The sequence below is a fragment of the Myxine glutinosa genome, chromosome 1 (assembly GCF_964187855.1).
Source record: "Myxine glutinosa chromosome 1, kmMyxGlut1.1, whole genome shotgun sequence".
In the NCBI taxonomy this organism is placed as follows: Eukaryota; Metazoa; Chordata; class Myxini; order Myxiniformes; family Myxinidae; genus Myxine; species Myxine glutinosa.
This window is the reverse complement of record NC_136261.1, coordinates 221,971,735-221,994,496: the sequence shown is the minus strand read 5'-3', so window position 1 is coordinate 221,994,496 and position 22,762 is coordinate 221,971,735. Positions and strand designations below refer to the sequence as shown.

The 22,762-nt window shown below is 49.5% G+C and overlaps 1 protein-coding gene across 1 annotated transcript in view; it reads left to right on the top strand.

Moving 5' to 3' along the window:
• The window catches only part of LOC137436360 (volume-regulated anion channel subunit LRRC8C-like), a 124,790-nt gene that overhangs the window by 15,531 nt on the left and 86,497 nt on the right, over positions 1 to 22,762 (top strand). Inside the window, exons 2-3 of the mRNA XM_068130107.2 lie at positions 7,664 to 8,345; positions 16,721 to 16,860. Of these exons, the coding sequence (XP_067986208.1) occupies positions 7,664 to 8,345; positions 16,721 to 16,860 (822 nt within the window). The remainder of the gene's footprint in view (positions 1 to 7,663; positions 8,346 to 16,720; positions 16,861 to 22,762) is intronic.

Below are 22,762 nucleotides of genomic sequence, written 5' to 3'. Positions count from 1 at the left end.
GTTGAAACGCCAGATTTTGCTGGATCCCTTGAGAATTTCGAAGCTTTGACGCACCAAATCGCTCATTGGAGGCCGCCATCTTGCGGATGTGGAAGTATGCATAAACAATTGCGAAAAAGTTCAATAGGAGTTTGTTTCATCCGTCTTTTTTTGATTCACAATCTTATTAATCTTAATTACAAAATCTAATTTGTAATTAAAATACTTTAAGACCAACCTCGTTCCCCGGGCCCGCATGGGCCCTGGTTATCTTCAACGAAAATCGTCACCAAACACCGGAACCAATGAGATTCGAGCATTTGAAAAAATATTTCAAAAAAGCTTATTACCGCGTTTCGGAGGCTGAAAACGGTTGCGGATCTTCTGGTCCAAATCTCCTGATCTCCAAATGTTGCGGATCTCCTGGTCGGCCTTTCCCCTTACCAAGGGGGGATTAGTCCCCTTGTCTTTGACTAGCCGACGGGATCCGAGGCTATGACGTCCCTTCCGGATGGCGTTAAATAGGGTTGTAGGCCGAATTCCTATTACCTAAGTACCAACGCCGCCGAGGAAGCAAGGAAATAAGCCCCGCCCGAATCACGGTTATAGGTGGAAACGCCGAGCGATAGCGAACTGTGACCCGAGCCGTTAACAATGACTAAACCCGATCTGAGCGGTTCTGATCGTGCCACGCTTACCCAATGGCGGAAATCACTGATACGGTCGAATTAGGAAGAAACAAGGAATAACAATTGGTTTATTACACTATGTACAGTACCAAGAAGAAGAACACACAGTGCAGCCTTATACAGTCTTAACTTATCCAAGAACACGGGCCCGTTTCATACTCAGACACTCACACGGGGATTGCAGATGGTCAGGTTGATGGTCCAGGGATGATGGCGTCCAGGCGGTTCGCTCCGGTCCCCGACTCGCACCGCGAAGATGGTCAGGACGGCAGAAGCTCCCCGCGGGTCGTTGGCGCACACGGGATTAAATGCGGGGCGAAAGGTTCTAAAATTCTAAAAGTGTTCTAAAATTGACGAAGAATTATTTTTTAGAAATCTCGCGGCCGTAGGGGATAGTTTTTCACGGCCGGAAATATCCGAAGTTGAGACGGAATTCACCGAATTATTCAAGAAGTAAATTTTATAAATTTTAATCTCATCCAGAATGCAAATGGTGTCATTTTGAACTAGGTACGGTACCTACTACACCTACCTACTACCAACTACCTAACCTACTGATGCCATAGTGATGGGTAAAATAGTGGCAAGAGGCTTTCGCTTCGCCGGCTCATTGCGGCATTGCAGTCGGGTACTAGTAGTAGTAGTAGTAGTAGTAGTAGTAGTAGTAGTAGTAGTAGCCGGCAAAGCCGGTGTTGTGAATGAACACGTACGTATTATGTTGAAAAACGAGATTATGCTGGATCCTTTGAGAATTCCAAGCTTTGACGCACCAAATCACTCAATGGAGGCCGCCATCTTGTGGATGCGGAAGTATGCATAAACAATTGCGAAAAGGTTCAATAGGAGTTCGTTTCACCCGTCTTTTTTTGATTCACAATCTTATTAATCTTAATTACAAAATCTAATTTGTAATTAAAATACTTTAAGACCAACCTCGTTCCCCGGGCCCACACGGGCCCTGGTTATCTTCAACGAAAATCGTCACCAATTACCGGAAACAATGAGATTCGAGCATTTGAAAAAATATTTCAAAAAGGCTTTTTACCACATTTCGGACGCTGAAAACGGCGTCAAATATTCTAAAATTGACGAAGAATTCTTTTTTAGAAATCTCGCGGCCGTAGGGGATAGTTTTTCACGGCCGGAAATATCCGAAGTTGAGAAGGAAATCACCGAATTCATCAAGAAGGAAATTTTATAAATTTTAATCTCATCCAAAATGCAAATGGTGTCATTTTGAACTTGGTACGGTACCTACTACACCTACCTACTACCAACTACCGAACCTACTGATGCCATAGTGATAGGTAAAATAGTGGCAAGAGGCTTTGGCTTCGCCGGCTCATTGCAGCTTTGCAGTCGGGTACTAGTAGTAGTAGTAGTAGTAGTAGTAGTAGTAGTAGTAGTAGTAGCCAGCGAAACCGGTGTTGTGAATGAAATCGTACGTATTATGTTGAAACGCCAGATTTTGCTGGATCCCTTGAGAATTTCGAAACTTTGACGCACCAAATCGTGCATTGGGGGCCGCCATCTTGCGGATCCGGCAGTATGCATAAACAATTGCGAAAAGGTTCAATAGGAGTTTGTTTCACCCATCTTTTTTTGATTCACAATCTTATTAATCTTAATTACAAAATCTAATTTGTAATTAAAATACTTTAAGACCAACCTCGTTCCCCGGGCCCGCATGGGCCCTGGTTATCTTCAACGAAAATCGTCACCAAACACCGGAACCAATGAGATTCGAGTATTTGAATAAATATTTCAAAAACCAAATCGCTCCATGGAGGCCGTCATCTTGCGGCTGCGGAAGTATGCATAAAAAATTGCGAAAAGGTTCAATAGGAGTTTGTTTCACCAGTCTTTTTTTGATTCACAATCTCATGCACCTCTAATTTGTAATTAAAATACTTTAAGACCAACCTCGTTCCCCGGGCCCGCACGGGCCCTGATTATCTTCAACGAAAATCGTCACCAAACACTGGAACCAATGAGATTCGAGCATTTGAAAAAATACTAGTAGTAGTAATAGTAGTAGTTGTAGTAGTAGTAGTAGTAGTAGTAGTAGTAGTAGTTGTACAACAACAAGAGACCACAAATGAGAGTGTTGTATAAGCAGCTAATTATATAGAAATCCATCTTGGGTGCAGTAGTTGCAGGTAGCTGCAACTACTGCACCCTAAATTGATATCACATCAAGACAGATGATGGAGGTTGGAACACTCATAACATCTATATATAACGTAGCTTTCTACATACCAATATTCCTGTGCCATACAGGCGCGGCAGTGAGGGTCATGGTATTATCCACTCTGGAGTATATAGATTACAGTAGATCTCGGCTCGGGTCCGTTAGTCTGTGTGGGTCACCATAAGCATGTAATGCCTCAAGAACGTCGGGTTTCCTCGCTTGCAGATTAGTGTTTGAAAAGGTAAAAATCAAACGTGATTTTGGTTTATAATATTTTCGTTTGATTCCTCAAGTTTAGAATTTTTTTTTTTAACCCATCTTTGCATTGTCTTCTTTTGATGGGGGTATGTGTGTGTGTGTGTTTGTGGGGCGGGGGCAGGAGGGTGCAATTTGAATTATCCGAGCTATATGACCACGATGTATTTATATGCATGCACATAAGCGCAGTACGTATGTTTTTGCTTCAGTACTTAACCCAGGTTAATTTTATTTTCAGGAGCGATTGACACAGTAGTCTGTTGCATATACATCGCCCAATAAAGGGCCGTGTCAGAAGAACGTGTTTCATGCTTGGTACAACATCGCCCGTAGACCGGCTACTCTGCTAGTACATCTAGTAGAGCATTAACAATTTAACATTAAATAAAAAATGGACAAAATAACTTCAGGTATAAACTCTCTTGATGTATGAATTTGTTATAATTTACTGACGAGAGCAAAAAGGGTGTTTGAGTGATGGTATTACAGTGCAGTTATATATTTTTGGACTTGATCTAGGCCAATGGAGGAGCGAGGTGATCGTATAAACAGGCAACATCGTGACATCGGGGCAGCTTAGCCATCGTTGGACAAAACAAGCGAGGGAATGAACAAACAGAAAAAGAGGAGTGGAAACAAATGAACCTGCAAGAAAGAAGATTGAGTAACATCAGGTTAATTAGGGTGGAAAATATCACAAGTGGGGGATGACATGAGATGGGGGTGTACCTGCTTGAATTAAGCCTTGAGGGAAGAGTGTAATTCATTCAGGAGTTTTATTCCAGACGTTGAAAGAATTAGCATTGCTAAGACTTCTTCACAGAAGTTGAGAGTTTATAGCATGGCTTGCACAATACGGCAAGTGTTCACAGATGTAGTTTATTAACAAGAAGCAAATAACAGCAATTAGTTGTATATTGTTTGACCCAGCAACTGCCCAGATGGCATAATTCGTGGAGTGCCTGGGAGGGTGGTGGTTCGAACCCCGGCCCAGGTGAGTCATACCAAAGACCAATAAAAGTGGTACGTGCTGCTTCCTTGCTTGACGTTCAGCATTTAAAAAGGATAGAGCACGGACAAACAACCATAAGTTGGTAATAATAGCACAGGCTTTGATGGGCCTAATGGCATCCTCCTGATACCATGCAGCTGACCATTATCCGGTTGACACGGAAGTGGGAGTATCACTTCCGGTGAAGTGCACAAGTGTAGCTGGGGCTGGGTGTGCAGGATGGCTGCAATAACCGAATTAAATTGTTTGCAATCCTTGTCCTCGATTAACCAAAACATCGATACATGACACTAACATCAATCTTTATTCTACCATGGTGCATTTATATTTCTCAACATAATAACCACTGCGGTAAACACATTTATGCCAACTTTCGAGTAGTTTTGTGATGCCCTCACGATACAACTGTGCATCCTGCTGACTTAACAAGCACTTCACAGCAGCCTTGACATCATCGTTTGAAGAAAAATGTTCTCCACGAAAAGGTTCATTAAGTTTGGGGAAGAGCTGAAAATCTGACGGAGCCAAGTCTGGGCCGGTGATCCCTTTTGGCCATACTCCATTGAGTGTCTCTTACTCTCAGGATCATAATAGTGCACCCAACTCTCACTCCAGTCATCCCAACTCTCACTCCAGTCATCCCAACTCTCATCTCCAGTCATCCCAACTCTCATCTCCAGTCATCCCAACTCTCATCTCCAGTCATCCCAACTCTCATCTCCAGTCATCCCAACTCTCATCTCCAGTCATCCCAACTCTCACTCCAGTCATCCCAGCTCTCATCTCCAGTCATCCCAACTCTCATCTCCAGTCATCCCAACTCTCATCTCCAGTCATCCCAACTCTCATCTCCAGTCATCCCAACTATCATCTCCAGTCATCCCATCTCTCATCTACAGTCATCCCAGCTCTCATCTCCAGTCATCCCAGCTCTCATCTTCAGTCATCCCAGCTCTCATTTCCAGTCATCCCAACTCTCATCTCCAGTCATCCCAGCTCTCATCTCCAGTCATCCCAACTCTCATCTCCAGTCATCCCATCTCTCATCTCCAGTCATCCCAACTCTCATCTCCAGTCATCCCAACTCTCATCTCCAGTCATCCCAACTCTCATCTCCAGTCATCCCAACTCTAATCTCCAGTCATCCCAACTGTCATCTCCAGTCATCCCATCTCTCATCTCCAGTCATCCCAACTCTCATCTCCAGTCATCCCAACTCTCATCTCCAGTCATCCCAACTCTCACTCCAGTCATCCCAACTCTAATCTCCAGTCATCCCAACTCTCATCTCCAGTCATCCCATCTCTCATCTCCAGTCATCCCAACTCTCATCTAGAGTCATCCCAACTCTCATCTCCAGTCATCCCAACTCTCACTCCAGTCATCCCAACTCTAATCTCCAGTCATCCCAACTCTCATCTCCAGTCATCCCATCTCTCATCTCCAGTCATCCCAGCTCTCATCTCCAGTCATCCCAGCTCTCATCTCCAGTCATCCCAACTCTCATCTCCAGTCATCCCAACTCTCATCTCCAGTCATCCCAACTCTCATCTCCAGTCATCCCAACTCTCATCTCCAGTCATCCCAACTCTCATCTCCAGTCATCCCAACTCTCACTCCAGTCATCCCAACTCTAATCTCCAGTCATCCCAACTCTCATGTCGTCATCCCAACTCTCATCTCCAGTCATCCCAGCTCTCATCTCCAGTCACCCCAACTCTCATCTCCAGTCATCCCAACTCTCATCTCCAGTCATCCCAACTCTCATCTCCAGTCATCTCAACTCTCATCTCCAGTCATCCCAACTCTCATCTCCAGTCATCCCAACTCTCACTCCAGTCATCCCAACTCTAATCTCCAGTCATCCCAACTCTCATGTCGTCATCCCAACTCTCATCTCCAGTCATCCCAGCTCTCATCTCCAGTCACCCCAACTCTCATCTCCAGTCATCCCAACTCTCATCTCCAGTCATCCCAACTCTCATCTCCAGTCATCCCAACTCTCATCTCCAGTCATCCCAACTCTCATCTCCAGTGATCCCAAATCTCATCTCCAGTCATCCCAACTCTCATCTCGTCATCCCAACTCTCATCTTGTCATCCCAACTCTCATCTCCAGTCATCCCAACTCTCATCTCCAGTCATCCTAACTCTCATCTCCAGTCATCCCAACTCTCATCTCGTCATCCCAACTCTCATCTCGTCATCCCAACTCTCATCTCGTCATCCCAGCTCTCATCTCCAGTCATCCCAACTCTCATCTCGTCATCCCAACTCTCATCTCGTCATCCCAACTCTCATCTCGTCATCCCAACTCTCATCTCGTCATCCCAACTCTCATCTCCAGTCATCCCAACTCTCATCTCGTCATCCCAACTCTCATCTCGTCATCCCAACTCTCATCCAGTCATCCTAACTCTCATCTCCAGTCATCCCAACTCTCATCTCGTCATCCCAACTCTCATCTCGTCATCCCAACTCTCATCTCGTCATCCCAACTCTCATCTCGTCATCCCAACTCTCATCTCGTCATCCCAACTCTCATCTCCAGTCATCCCAACTCTCATCTCGTCATCCCAACTCTCATCTCGTCATCCCAACTCTCATCTCCAGTCATCCTAACTCTCATCTCCAGTCATCCCAACTCTCATCTCGTCATCCCAACTCTCATCTCGTCATCCCAACTCTCATCTCGTCATCCCAACTCTCATCTCGTCATCCCAACTCTCATCTCGTCATCCCAACTCTCATCTCCAGTCATCCCAACTCTCATCTCGTCATCCCAACTCTCATCTCGTCATCCCAACTCTCATCCAGTCATCCCAACTCTCATCTCGTCATCCCAACTCTCATCTCCAGTGCTTTATGTTTCACAGCACTGACAACGTCATACTGCCCTTTGCCATCTTTACTAACGGAGCATTGAGACATGGAGTGTCAGAATCGCGAAACCTCACACCCATTGGGGAAGCACTAATGTGTAGACTGTGCTTTGTTTCATTTGAATAACTTTTCCTGTTATGGAGAAAAAGAATGGGAGGCATTACCTTTCAACACGCCCTCATACATTTACAGATTTTTTTCCCCCATTGGTACTGTTGAGCATTCATCATTATATTTCCAAGATATATTTCAATCATTATTAATTTGAATTCAAAACATCTTAGAAATGTACTACTTCCCCAAACCTGGAGTTTGAAATTTAAGTTTGCAAAGCGATAAAATCTCAATGGTAGTAATTCTCGTTTATAAATTTTATTATCGCTGCATCCTTCAATCCCCACATCCTCCATCTCAGCGTAAGACACTTGTCCTTGAGGTAATGTTTTCACAGCGAAAGTTACTGACCATCTTTGATTAATCTTTATTAGTGCTGACCTCTACGGATTAAGAAACAACAGGAACACCACTGTTGTTCGGAAATAAAGATCACAATTTCATTGCAATACACATTGATCAATAAACAATTTTGATCTGATTTTCTATTCAATCCTCGTATTAACTGTCACTGGTGTGTTATTTTCAAACTTTCAGGTTACACAAGACAAGCTGATTTGTCTGCCTCTACGCACACCTCCAAATTCCACCAGAGGGCCTTCCCTAGAGGCGGAGTGCCCATGTTGCACATCTCAGCACGTCACCAGGATACAGCCTGGCTCCCCATCTTCAACCAATGGTTCTGATAATCCCATCCGATTGTCCAATCACAATGGCCAGGTAGTGGAAGTGGCTGTCAAAGGAGGGAGCTGTGGGGAAGCAGAGGAGGTGGTAGGAAGATGCCAGGCAAAAAAGGATAGTGAGACAAATGGAGATGAGATGGAGGAACACAATGTTGGGAAAAAGCTCGGAATACTAAGAGAAAACAAGAGAGTAGAGGACAATGACAGAGTGAGTGGAAGGGTAGATGGTGAGCAAACAGAACGGCAAGCAGGAGAAGAGAAGGACACAAGTAAAGCAGGGGAAGAAGCTGAGAGAGAGTCTTTATGGAGTGGGGAGGACAATAAGAGAGAAGTGGGACATGGCTTAAAGACTCACCTCGATCCTCAACAATACGTCTTCATCAACCAACTATGCTACCAGCGTTCCCTGTCAGGGTACACACGCTACTTTCCTTACCTTGTCCTCCTACCCACTCTGTGCCTTATTGCCTGCAGCAACTTTTGGTTCCGTTTTCCAGACACAGGTTCCAAGCTAGAACAGTTTCTCAACATTCTTGGTGAGTCGTGACGTCATTCATTTTCAGCTTTGCCATTTTCAAATTGATTTTTACATTTACTTTCTAGTTAATTCGTAGACATCCACATTATTAGCTTACCAGCTGGAGTTTGAATTCCAGATAAGGTATTGTCATCGTGCACCGTCCGTCTGTCTCCTATTTTGATTTTTCCATCCAAACCTCTGGACCGATCCGCCTGAAATTTGTCAGCAAGGTTCCTAACGGGGATTTTAAAGCTCGTTCCAATCACGTGACTGGAAGTGTTTCAAAATGGCCGACTTAGTCAATTTTTGGGACAGTGGTGCTATATTTTTTATCATTGGCTAATTCTTTTTTCTCTACACAATCATGGACTTATTCATTACCCAGGGATGACTAAGGGGAAATACGAGCGATCCTGGGGGGTGATTGGGAAGATCTTGGAGGATGACGCAGATAAGGAGAAATAGCGAAGGATTTTCCATAGCTCGTGTGCGGAGAAAGAATGACCATATATTGTCATATATGAGGGAATGGAGGAGCAATGGAAGGGAGGCGTTGCTTGCATTGTAAAGATGTTGCTTTTCGTGGATGTTCCACTTTGTTTTAATGCTGTCACACAGTTTATTAAGGTATATGATTACGGAACATATTGTTCAAAGACCACTGCCTTAATTTCTTCCCATAATGCAAATAAGTTGGTTGGCCATTGTAGTCAGGTTCACTATGTTTTTTCGTTCAAAATTTTGGTAGATTAGCAAAACTATACATTTTTGGAATATTCAGCGCATGAGGAATCCAAAAATTAATGTTTACATTTGCGTAGACACCTTTGCGAAAATGACACTCAGGACAGTGATGAAGATCTGTAAAAGCATATTCCTGAACGGCGTAGACCTCGTAGATCCTGTGTATAGGACTTATAGTTCAATCTGATACTACCTATAACTTCCTATAACAACCTATAACTTCAAAGGACTTGCAATATCATGTATTATGTAATACAGTTATATTTTAGGAGGCGCGGAAGGCGCGAGAACGAGGCCATTCGTAGGGTTCGAAGATGGTTGATTGTAACAGCAAGATCCAGCACACTAAACTCGAACGGAAGTCAGCATGCTTATATAAAGCCAAACGCCCTCTTCGGAGGGCGTGGCTCCGGCAACCGCGCGTGCGTCACGTCCGCACAACCACAAGTCCAACAGGCCCGTGTACGTGTATTATGCCCAAATAAGGTAATCACATAAGGTAACCGCCACATGCGGTTACCTGCACATAAGGTAACCGCCACAATATCACAAATATAAAGACTGTAGCGGTTACCGCTGGATGCACACAATCGCCTTGCACCGGCCAGAACACGGCCAGACGCGCCTCTCCCGGGCATGCCCGGACTCACTGTTCCCGGGCACGCCCGAACCTCCCGGGCACGCCCGGTCTCGTCTTTCCCGGGCATGCCCGCTCTCGCCTTTCCAGGGCTCGCCCAGAGCGTCCGGGCATGCCCGCTATCGCCTTTTCAGGGCTCACCCAGAGCGTCCGGGCATGCCCGCTATCGCCTTTCCAGGGCTCGCCCAGAGCGTCCGGGCATGCCCGCTATCGCCTTTCCAGGGCTCGCCCAGAGCGTCCGGGCATGCCCGCTCTCGCCTTTCCAGTGCTCGTCCAGAGCGCCCGGGCACGCCCAGCCTCGACTTGCCAGGCCGCAGCCAAACACGCCCGGGCAGGTCCAGACTCGCCTTTCCAAGGCTCGCCCTTGACACCCGGGCATGCCCGGTATAGCTTTTGCCGGGCAAACTTCCCGACATAAATGTGTATATATATTGCTGCCCGATAAACGGGCTTGTCAGAATACCTGAGCTGTTTTGTTTCAATAAAGCAACTCGGACGAATTCCGTCTTTGGTCGCGTCAATTCTTTTGACTCGCGTTGGAGCGCAGTTCCTTCATTGGTGACCTACCGACATGGATACGGCAGGGACGCTTAAACTGCCTACCTTCTGGGAGGCTCACGCGGCTGTTTGGTTCGCTCAGGCGGACTCTCAGTTCGCCCTGCGAGGCATCACCGCGGACAACACCCGCTTCCACCATGTTGTGGCGGCGCTCGGTTCCGCCACCGCGGCCCGCGCCTTGAGCCTCCTCGAGCACCCGCCGGCTGCTGACAAATACGACGCGCTGAAGACACTCCTCCTCGACGCTTTCGCCCTCTCACCGGCAGCACGCGCACGGCGCCTGCTCGCTCTGCCCGAGCTCGGCGACACGCGCCCGTCCGAGCGCATGGACTATATGCTCTCGTTGCTCAGTGAGCACTCTCCGGATTTTCTGTTCCGCGAGCTGTTCCTTCGCCAGCTGCCTCACCCGGTACGCCTCGCCCTGGCTGGCACGTTGATCACGGATTCCCGCGCCCTCGCCAGGGAAGCCGATAAGATCTCCTCGGCGGGCCAGCACATCGGCGCGGTTACCTGGAGCCCGCCGCCGTCCGAGGCGACGCCCACGACGCCCGAGCGCCCTGCGCGGTTGGAGGCCGAACTGCCGGTGCAACTGGCGGCCGCCACGCCGCACCGCCCGCTTCCGACACGACGGCCGGGGCCTCCACCTGACCGGGCGTGGTGTTATTACCACGCCAGGTTCGGACACAAGGCTCGGACGTGCCGGCCCCCGTGCACTTTCGGCAGGTCGGGAAACGGCCGGGCCGGCGTTCATTCCCAGCCATGAGCGCCGGCCACTCGGGCAACTTGCTGTTTATTCGGGACAAAGCGTCTGGGCGGCGTTTCCTGTGTGACACCGGCGCCCAACTGAGCGTCATACCTGCCTCCGAGCAGGACAGGCGGGACGCTGTTTGCGGCCCCTCTTTGGTCGCTGCTAATGGCTCGGCCATACGCACTTTCGGCCCACGCGTTGTCACCCTCTGCTTCGGCAGCCAGCGTTTTCAATGGACTTTTGTGACCGCCTGTGTCCCCATGGCTTTGCTGGGCGCCGACTTCCTCTGCGCGCACGGGCTGCTGGTCGACGTCAAACGTCGTCGCCTTGTCAACGCCGAGACCTTCAGCTCCCTGGCGTGCACGATGAGCAGCTCCGCGCCGACCGAACTGGCGTGCGCCCTCCCGGCAGCGAACGAGTTCGCTCGCCTGCTCGCGGAATTCCCGGCCCTCACGCGGCCGACGTTTTCGGCCATCGCGGTGCGGCACGGGATCGAGCACCACATACCCACTACGGGCCCGCCGGTCTACGCCAGGGCCCGCCGCCTCGACCCGGCCAAGCTCGCCGTGGCGAAGGCCGAGTTCGACGCGTTGGAGCACCTCGGCATCGTGCGGCGCTCCGATAGCGCGTGGGCCTCGCCACTGCACATCGTGCGAAAGCCGGGGGGTGGATGGCGCCCGTGTGGCGACTACCGCCGTCTCAACGACGCTACCACCCCGACAGGTACCCGATCCCGCATATTCAGGACTTTTCCGCCCGTTTGGTGGGACGGGTCATCTTTTCGAAAATTGACCTGATACGGGGCTACCACCAGGTACCTGTCCGGGCGGCCGACGTCCCGAAGATGGCCATCATCACGCCGTTCGGCCTGTTCGAATTTTTGCGGATGCCGTTTGGCCTCAAGAACGCGGCCCAGGCGTTCCAGCGCTTGATGGACGGCGTGCTGCGCGACCTGCCGTTTCTTTTCGTCTATCTGGACGATATCCTCGTCGCCAGCACGTCCCGCGCCGAGCACCTCCTCCACCTCCGAACACTGTTCGGTCGCCTCAGCGAGCACGGCTTAATTGTCAACCCGGTCAAATGCCACTTCGGCGCGACGACCGTTGACTTTTTGGGCCACTGCATCACCAAGACCGGGGCCGTGCCGCTGCCGACCAAGGTCGAGGCCATCACCACGTTCCCGCGTCCCCGTTCCATCAAGGCCCTCCAAGAGTTCCTCGGCATGGTGAATTTTTATCACCGATTCGTGCCCCGCGCTGCTCAGCTCATGCGGCCCCTTTACGAGGCCCTCCGGCGCAAGCCGGCCAAGCATGACATTGTTTGGTCCGCGGCCATGGACGCGGCCTTCGCCAGCGCCAAACGGGCCCTCGCCGACGCAATGCTGCTGGCTCACCCGGTGCTCAACGCGCCCATCGCCCTCACTACGGACGCCTCCAACTACGCGGTGGGCGCCGTCCATGAGCAATGGGTGGACGGGGTTTGGCAGCCACTCGCTTTTTTCAGCCGGCAACTCCGGCCGAACGAGTTAAACTACAGCACGTTCGACCGCGAGCTGCTCGGGCTATTCCTGGCCGTTCGCCATTTCCGACACCTCCTGGAGGGCCGCCCGTTCACGGCTTTCGTAGACCACAAGCCGTTGGTCTACGCAATGGCTAAGGTCACGGAGCCGTGGTCGGCCCGCCAGCAGCGCCACCTCTCCGCCGTGTCGGAGTTCACCACGGACATCCGGCACGTCACCGGCAAAGACAACGCCGTGGCCGACTGTCTTTCTCGGGCCAGCGCGAACGCGGTCCACCTCGGCGTGGACTTCGCGCTCATGGCGGCCGACCAGACCACCGACGCCTCGGTGCAGGCACTCCGTGCGGCGGACACGGGCCTCCGCCTGGCCGACATTCCCTTCGCGGGCACCGTCCTGCTCTGCGACGTCTCCCAGGGCCAGCCTCGCCCCATCGTGCCCGTTTCCTGGCAGCGCCGCATCTTCGCCTCCATCCACGGCCTTTCTCACCCGGGCCGGAAAGCTTCTCAGAAGCTGGTGTCGGCGCGTTTCGTCTGGCACGGCCTTCGACGAAACATCCGCGACTGGGCCAACGCCTGCACGGCCTGCCAGCAGGTCAAGGTCCACCGCCACACCCAGGCCCCGCTGGCACCTTTCGCCGTGCCTGAACGGCGTTTCGACCACGTCCACGTGGACCTGGTGGGTCCGCTGCCCCCCTCGCGGGGGTTCACCCACCTGCTCACCATGGTGGACAGGACCACCAGGTGGCCGGAGGCCGTGCCCCTCGCCTCCACCACCACCGCCGACGTGGCGCAGGCGTTCATCGCCACCTGGGTCGCACGCTTCGGCGCACCAGCGGACATCTCGTCCGACCGCGGCCCACAGTTGACGTCTGAGCTTTGGGGCATGGTCGCCCGTTCGTTGGGGGTCACGCTGCACCGCACCATGGCCTACCACCCCCAAGCCAACGGGTTGTGCGAGCGGTTTCACCGCTCCATGAAGGCCGAACTCATGGCCGGCCTTCAGGACGACGGTTGGGCCGACCGGCTGCCGTGGGTCCTTTTGGGCCTTCGCACGGCCCCCAAGGAAGACCTCCAGGCGTCCGCCGCCGAGCTCGTCTACGGCCAGCCGCTCCGCGTCCCGGGCGAATTCGTGCCCGACGCTACCAGTCCCTGGTCCGCCGCTCGCCAGCGCTCGGACCTCCAGGAGGCCGCCCGACGATTTGCCCCCGTGCCGACGTCCCGCCACGGTGGCCCCCAGTCCTACGTCCCCCCGGCGCTTCGCACAGCGGAGTACGTCTTTGTGCGTCATGACGCGCACCGGGGGCCACTCCGGCCGCCGTACGACGGGCCCTTCCGGGTCCTGCGACGGGGCGACAAGTCTTTCATCATCGACTTCGGTGGCCGGCCGGACCGGATTTCTGTGGACCGCCTCAAACCGGCGCACATGGACGTCGACCGACCACCACGGTTGGCCCTTCCTCCGCGGCGAGGCCGCCCCTCGTCCACAGTTCCCCCCGCTCGACCACCCACCACCACGTCGGACCCCTCCCCACGACCCTCCAGGGGTCGCTTCGGCCGGGTCATCCGGACCCCCCTTAAATTGACCCTGCCGGTGCAGGTCGATTCTGGAGGGGCGTGTGTAGCGGTTACCGCTGGATGCACACAATCGCCTTGCACCGGCGGCAGAACACGGCCAGACGCGCCTCTCCCGGGCATGCCCGGACTCACTGTTCCCGGGCACGCCCGAACCTCCCGGGCACGCCCGGTCTCGTCTTTCCCGGGCATGCCCACTCTCGCCTTTCCAGGGCTCGCCCAGAGCGTCCGGGCATGCCCGCTATCGCCTTTTCAGGGCTCACCCAGAGCGTCCGGGCATGCCCGCTATCGCCTTTCCGGGGCTCGCCCAGAGCGTCCGGGCATGCCCGCTATCGCCTTTCCAGGGCTCGCCCAGAGCGTCCGGGCATGCCCGCTCTCGCCTTTCCAGTGCTCGTCCAGAGCGCCCGGGCACGCCCAGCCTCGACTTGCCAGGCCGCAGCCAAACACGCCCGGGCAGGTCCAGACTCGCCTTTCCAAGGCTCGCCCTTGACACCCGGGCATGCCCGGTATAGCTTTTGCCGGGCAAACTTCCCGACATAAATGTGTATATATATTGCTGCCCGATAAACGGGCTTGTCAGAATACCTGAGCTGTTTTGTTTCAATAAAGCAACTCGGACGAATTCCGTCTTTGGTCGCGTCAATTCTTTCGACTCGCGTTGGAGCGCAGTTCCTTCAAGACAATGGTTTTCAATTACCTTTGTTTGTTGCTTTTCTATAATCCTGAGCACTATTTTGAGGCCTTTATTGGATTCCTTGACCCAGAAAACATAGGATTAGTATATTTAATTAAGTCTCTAGGTTGACTGGAAGCCGAGATCGCGCAAAATATGTATTTTATGGCGGCCATTTTCAAAATCCAAAATGGCGGCCATGCAGGTGTCTGTGCAAATGCCAACATTGATTTTCAGATTCTCCTTGCTCTGAAGATTCCAAAAATGTACAGGTTTGCTAATCCCAAAATTTTGAAAGAAATTATATTTGTTAACATAGTGAACCTGACTATCTTCATCACTGTCCTGAGTGTCATTTTCGCAAAGGTGTCTACGCAAATGTAAACATTAATTTTTGGATTCCTCATGCTCTGAATATTCCAAAAATGTATAGTTTTGCTAATCTCCAAAATTTTGAACGAAATTATATTTGTTAACATAGTGAACCTGACTATTGTATGACCCCGTTTTTCTACGAAAAGCCCATACAGCCTCAATTATGCTTAAACATACGTATAGACTTTGAGCACGTCATGTCGTGCAGGTTAGCAGCTTTTATTCTTTCTTCTCTGTGGTTGGATCCTATTCCGCAGCAAATCAGAAAAGTACGCCTGACCGCCATTACGTGTTCTTCTTCTTCGTCAATATGCAGAACAAGGCTGCACGATAGTATCATAGATTGTGGGCGTGGCTGTGCCGCTGATGCAACGTCCTCCGCTGGTCATGGCAGGAATTTGTAATTTGTTAAAGGTGCCGGCGATAGCTCGCCTACTCTTCACGAAGGACACCGTGAGGTCCTTAAGGTCCACCAACTAATGCCAGTAGAGGGGCACCAGTTTAACGTCCATCCGAGGGATAGCACACACCTTGATGAATATCAGTCTGCCTGTGAAACACCGACAGGGATGACAGTTTATGGCTGGGTCGGGATTTGAACCTAGGCTAGACAGCTTATAGAATATAGGCGATTGTGTTTGGGAAGATCCTGAAAAGTGACATAATCTTTGAAAACCAAATTAAGATATCCATAACAATACAAAAATTAAAACAAGAAATATGTCATGCATAGCACGATACTTGCGAAATCGCTGAGATAAGTTGTTGACCTTTTGGTCTATGTTGACCTCAAAAATAATTGGTGGTTGAATTTAGTGATCTGATATGCAAATCCTCTTCAAATTTCAAGTCAATCAGATGAAAATTGAGGATTTAAGAAATTCCACCTACGTTGTTGATCTTTGGCCTATGTTGACCTTTTGGCCTATATTGACCTCAAAAATAATTGGTGGTAGAATTCATTGGCCTGATATGGAAATCCTCTTCAAATATCAAGTACATCGGATTAAAATTTCGGATTTTATAAATTCAACAAAGCTGTGGACTTTTGGCCTATGTTGACCTTTTGACCTTTTGACCTCAAAATAAATATATTGGCCTCTTCCTTATGACCAACTCTACCAGTTGGTGAAGTTTCGTAAAGATTGGTTTAAAATTGTGGCCTGTAGGCGATTGACATACAGACAAACAGACAGACAAGACCAACCTATATACTTGAAAAATCTTCGATTTTTGCAAGTAATAAAACCTGAAAGCATCGTTTATATGTGTACTTGAGATGCTCATGGACATTTGAATGCATCTGTCGAAATATTCTCCATGAAATCTTAAGCGGTCTTTCTTTGGTCTTTGGTGCAGTGCTCAGGGTACATGACGCAAGTTTCACATTACCATGTCAATTGGGCTTTTCACTTGTGTAGCGCATATCCTCCTTCTCTTGCATAGAGACATTGTTTCAATGTGTCAAAATTGATTCCTACAACGTGAGACAATAATATCGTCTGTTCTTTTGTCGAAGTCACATGTGCGTACTCGTCCCTCTATCCTCCACCCTATCCTTCCAAGGCAAGTGCTATGACTCTCCATGGACCACACAGGCTTTATCGGACACAGCAAAGTGTCGATGGAAGAGCAAAACGGACATGGAGCGGAAGGTCAGCTCTCAATCTGGGCCGGATGAGATTTACACTGACTCTGCAGCAGAGGTACGTTGCCATTCATTTTCACATCTTGCATCGCTTATGTGAATGAAGAAATTTTTCCAGAACGTATATTATTATTATTTCAACATACTGTATATTGACCTATTGTTGCTGAGCAGTATGCTGCATCAACTCCTTCAATAATCCATCCAGGACCTGACCTCACACAGACAGTGGATAAAATACAGTAGCTCGAAGAGACGTTGAGGTATGAAAGAAAAATAAAACTGTTTATTACCTTAAATAAGTTAAATGGACTCTCCGTTTGTAAAATGCATCACCCGATTGGTAAGGTGATGGAAAAACAGAACTGGCCAAACACAGAGGTCTATGGATCACCATCTGAAAAAGAAATGGGACAGCAACTTTATAAACTATAACATTTTTAAGACTAGAAAGACTCAAATAAATGGCATATCTAATCTGTGCACACAAGGACACACACAAAGAACTTTGACACTGGAGGAGGTAATTTGGCCCACCAAGCCTGCACTACATCACACCACAAATTTAAACAAGCAGGGCTGACATTTGCTGAAAAAAGTATCGATGCACATACAGTTTATATACAGTCACGTGAAAAAGTAAGTACACCCCATGTAAAGTTTTGACTTTTTCAACATATTTCAACATACAGCTATTTGATTTTCATTTCAACAATATTGATAGATAAAGGTGATACAATATAACAAATATCATGAAACATTTACATTTTGTAGTCCATTGTATAATTTCAATAAACATAAATGCAAATTTCCCATGTGGAAAAAGTAAGTACACCCCGACATTTATCACTATATATATATATATATATATATATATATATATATATATATATATATATATATATATATAATATACATATACATATATACATGATAGTTGTGGTATTTGAATTTCTGCCTGCACCGTCTGTTGATATACAGTGGAACCTTGACTTACGAGTGCACCAACTTATGAGTTTTCCGAGATACGAGCCGTCGCTCGGGCGATTTATTGCTTTGAGATGCGAGCCGAGATCTGAGTTACGAGCTTACGCCACCCGCCACCAAGTGGGTTCCGGTCACGTGGTTATCTTGCCGTGCAAGTATCTCTGCCGTATATCGCTGCTGCTTTGTTTTCGCATGTTGGTTATTTTGAGTTTACGCCACCCACCACCAAGTGGGTTCCAGTCACGTGGTTATCTTGCCGTGCAAGTATCTCTGCCGTATATCGCTGCTGCTTTGTTTTCGCATGTTGGTTATTTTGGAGCTTACGCTACCCGCCACCAGGTGGGTTCCGGTCACGTGGTTATCTTGCCGTGCAAGTATCTCTGCCGTATATCGCTGCTGCTTTGTTTTCGCATGTTGGTTATTTTGGAGCTTACGCTACCCGCCACCAGGTGGGTTCCGGTCACGTCCTTATCTCCTTCCTTATCCCAGATAAGGGATATCCTTATCCTTCCTTATCCTTATCCCAGATATTCCGGTCACGTCCTTATCCCAGACAAATCCTTATCTTGCCGTGCAAGTATCTCTGCCGTATATCGCTGCTGCTTTGTTTTCGCATTTTGGTTATTTTGGAAAATTTCTTAGTTTTAACCACGGGTCCTAAGAAATTGAGTGCCAAGGGCAGTACTGAGAAGAAGAAGAGGATGATGTGCTTGGATATAAAACACGCAATCGTCGAAAAACATGAGCGAGGTGTGCGTGTTGTCGACTTGGTGAGGCGGATGTGAAGGCAGCTGAAGATTTTATTATAACTTCTGCCGAACTGACAGAAGCCGAACGATACATCCCCCAGCAAATCTTCAACTGTGACGAGACAGGGCTCTTCTGGAAAAAGATGCCGAGGAGGACGTATATAACGGCAGAGGAGAAGAGCATGCCAGGCCACAACTTGTTCAGAGTGCCGGCGATAGCTCGCCTTCTCTTTGTGGAAAACACGGTGAGATCCTTAACATCCAACAACTAATGGGACGCAAACGGGGCGCCCAGTTTAGCGGTACCCACATTGATGAATCACCCTGCCTGTGATTCACCCATGACAGGTTATAGCTGGGTCGGGATTCAAACCCAGGCTGGACAGTTTAGAGTCAAGTGTGTGTACCTCCAGTCCAGGCCATCCTGCCAACTTGTATGCTGCATACAGGTGAAATATAAAGCGCGAGATATTTTTATATATACTGTATATTTAAAAAAAAATTGGTGTGGTTTTTGGCGGGCTGGAACGGATTAATAGCATTTCAATGCATTTTAATGGGGAAATTTAATTTGAGAAACGAGCAAATTGAGTTACGAGCTCGGTCACAGAACGAATTAAACTCGTAAGTCAAGGTTCCACTGTATATATATATATTGTTGCGGACCGCGGATAAGATGTTAATTTGCCGAGCGGATGGCGCCGCGGCCCGAACCGTTTTTACAATGACTAGACCCGATCCCTTAAACGTGGGCCAAATCGTGCCACAGATATTCAATGAGGAAAAGACAAAGACGACGTGGATGTGAAGAAGAAGAAGACAAAAAGGCTTTGAAATACGAATATGATTTATTTCTATTTACAGGACCAAAGAAACCAAGGAAGAAGGAAAGATAATAAAATAATGACAGAAGGAATCAAGGAGACACAGTGAAATGCTAGCTTATCTACACAGGCTTAACTTATACCCTGGACAGAACAAACAAAAGACAGACTCACACGAATGGGGAATGGAGGCACGAGTGAATGGCTGGACCGGGAGGAAGGTTCAGCTCGGACCAGAGGACGGCCAGGCCGGGAGGGAGCAGCCGCCGCCCTTTCTCAACAGCAACCTGCCATCAACGCTCAAGCTGCGGCGGTCAAAGCTGCGATGGTTCAAAGCTGCTGTGGTTCAAGCTGCTGTGGTTCAAGCTCCTGTGGTTCAAACTGCTGCCGTGGGGACGTCGTGTGCTTTCTCAGGACTCCTTTTCTAATCAGTCTGGACTCTTCTGCCGTCTCTGGCGCAACTCTCTGGGGGACTCAGAAACTCATCTCTCCCGCGCACTTCTCTCTTGGCCTCCTTCTCATCACTCCTGCGCATTTCTCTCAGAGGCTTCCTTCTCATCACTCCTACGCACTTCTCTCAGAGGCTTCCTTCTCATCACTCCTTCGCACTTCTCTCAGAGGCTTCCTTCTCATCACTCCTACCAAAGGCTTCCGCGTGCGCTTTTTATAACGCCGCGGGCGATCAAGCCGCCGGCCGCTAGAACACGCCCATCGGTGAGCTCGCCTCGGCCCTGATTGGTCGGCACGGGCCCTCTGGCTCCACCCTTGATGACGATGGGCGGCACGCCCAGTATTCGGCAGCTCCTCCCCCTTCTTCTCCGAGCCTACCTCGTGGCTAATGGAGTCGCGATGAAGACAGCAACCCACAGCTGCAGCAAATGCGGTTGGCAGGAAAGGCTTTGGGAATGGGAATGAAAGGGGATCTATTTATTTGAATTCGGTGCAATGGAGTGTCAATTAATGGAAGACAAATCCTTAGCCTAATACACAGAATAAGGAAATAACTGTCAACAAGGAGGAAATCTATGATTGGCTAACGTGATTGTTTATGAAATAACTACGGAACGACCTTTGACCTTTATACAACAACAAATGGAGGACGGAGGGTGATATTTTACCACAACCTTTTACAACAACATTTTACCACAAAAAAACACCATTCTCATATCCACAACACTGCACCCTCCTCCTCTTAGGCACGTCCCGGGGCTATTACTTTTACTTTTAGTGTGGCACGTAGGTGTAGTTGCCTCTACATTTAACCTGACCCTGAGTGTGACAGTTTTAAAACATAAATAAATATGCCCCGCTGCTCCATTGCACCCTGCCTAACAGACTCACGCCCACAGCTAACCGAATTGCGGAATGGTCTTCAAACTATACATTTACGGTGGGGGCGCATTATTTACAATGACTCTACTTTATTTACAAAATGCGACCCAGGACCTGTGATTGTTCTTTTGGGGGGAGAGACAGTCTTCCCTGCATGGATGCACCATGAAAGCACCCACAACGCACCAATACACCCTCAAGCACCAATCGGTGCACAGTCATCACTGTTCAATAATAAAAATAAACCAACAAACCCTTGGTGGTGTCTTGCTCTTCGGCTCCCTCTGCTGGCCATGTTATCTTCCAGTTGTTGTCATCTTCTTTGCTGGCGGCCTATTTGGACATAAAACTTGCACAAAACGTGTCCATTTTTATTTTATTTATTTATGGCCCACAGGGCCGACTACGTGTGGTTCACCTGTGGGGCATCGGTGCCCTGTGACCAAGGTCTGCCAGCAAGATCTCGGGCCTTCATGGCCGGTTCCAGCAGAGGGGCCATGCCCCAACCCATGGGGTCCATAAGTGGTGCTCAGCCACAGACATGTGGTCCATAAGGTGGTGCATCGATGCAGACAGCTGTGGTTGCGAGAGGTTCGGGCGCCTAAGGGCGGACTCTCGCACGCTCCCCTCGGCGCCCAGTGGCGCACAGTCCTCATGTGGGAGACAAGGGGGGAAAAGACAGATGAGCGAGGGGTAAGGTCACAAGGGTACACATCAATACAGGCAATGCAAGGCAAGGTGCGTATGGAGATGGAGCGGAGAAAAGCTCGTCCCTACCGTACGTCACCCCCCCCTGTCACCTAACTCTACCCTTGCCCTTACCCCATATTTACAACAATCTACACATTTACCAATTCGTCACTACGTCACGTCTTCCTCATATTTCTCCTATACCAAATTCGTCACCACAATCCCTCTAACCAAAATTTGCCATCACCCAATTCATCATCAATCCTCATAAGGAGGAAGAGATGGAACATCAGCACAATGTCACACCCACGTCATGATGCGTCTCACATCCAAACATTTGCACAATAAAAATAACAAAAACATGGCATGGTGTGGAGTCCTGTCACCTCAGGTGAATGGATGCAGATGGTGCGAGGAGATCTCCATCCTAACTACCTTCTAAATGACTTTAATACTCTTTACACTACCCGGGGTCTTTCCCTGCCAAACCATTGGCCATCTTACTCTATGCGGTTTTAAGAACCAAATTCCCATTGACCAAACTGTGGTGCTTCCTCAATTTGGGGTCTCACTCCCCCGATGCAACTCCCTGTGCCCTTGCACAATTTCAGGACTGGGGCGTGTAGCTCTCCCAGCAGGCCTACCCACCTGCACACCTCCACCACTGCAGTTGCCACCCAAGCTTACCTAGCTCCTCACCCTAACCTATCTAATTGGGGAAGGCCCCTCCTGGCTCTGTCACCCCTTGGTGCCCTCTGGCACTGGGCTACCCGGGTCCGTCCTCCGGATCCTCGGGCCCCATCCACAACAACTCTACCGGCTCGCAGAGCCCACCTGCGGCCTCACCTGGCCGACATCCTCACAGTGGTGGAGTGCTCAACCAACTACACATACTAACAGGCTCCACGCCCAGCCATTTCCACAACACAAATGCACCCATCCAAGTACCATTCTTCCACACGCACCACAGATGCCAATATCCAACCACAATTTACCTGTACCCTCTACCTAACACTTACACTACCCTCCCCGGGTATTCGTGATGGGGTCCATCCTCCTTTCCCCCATCCACACCTTCGCACCATCCACTCCACTCCACAGTTTCCACCATACTCACTCCACGACCATCCATTCCAATACTCCATATACTCCAGACCATTTATTCCATACACCTGTTCTCCATTCACCTGTTGTTGCACACCTGTGCAATCACACCTGGTGCCACCTGCACCCTCCTTCCTCCCTGGACCATTTGGGTCAACACAACACACATCACCATCACTCCCTCATACACTGCTCCATACACCTGTTCAGTTGCACACCTGTGCAATCTCACTACAACTCACACTCACAATCATTTACTCATACCCTGCTCAAT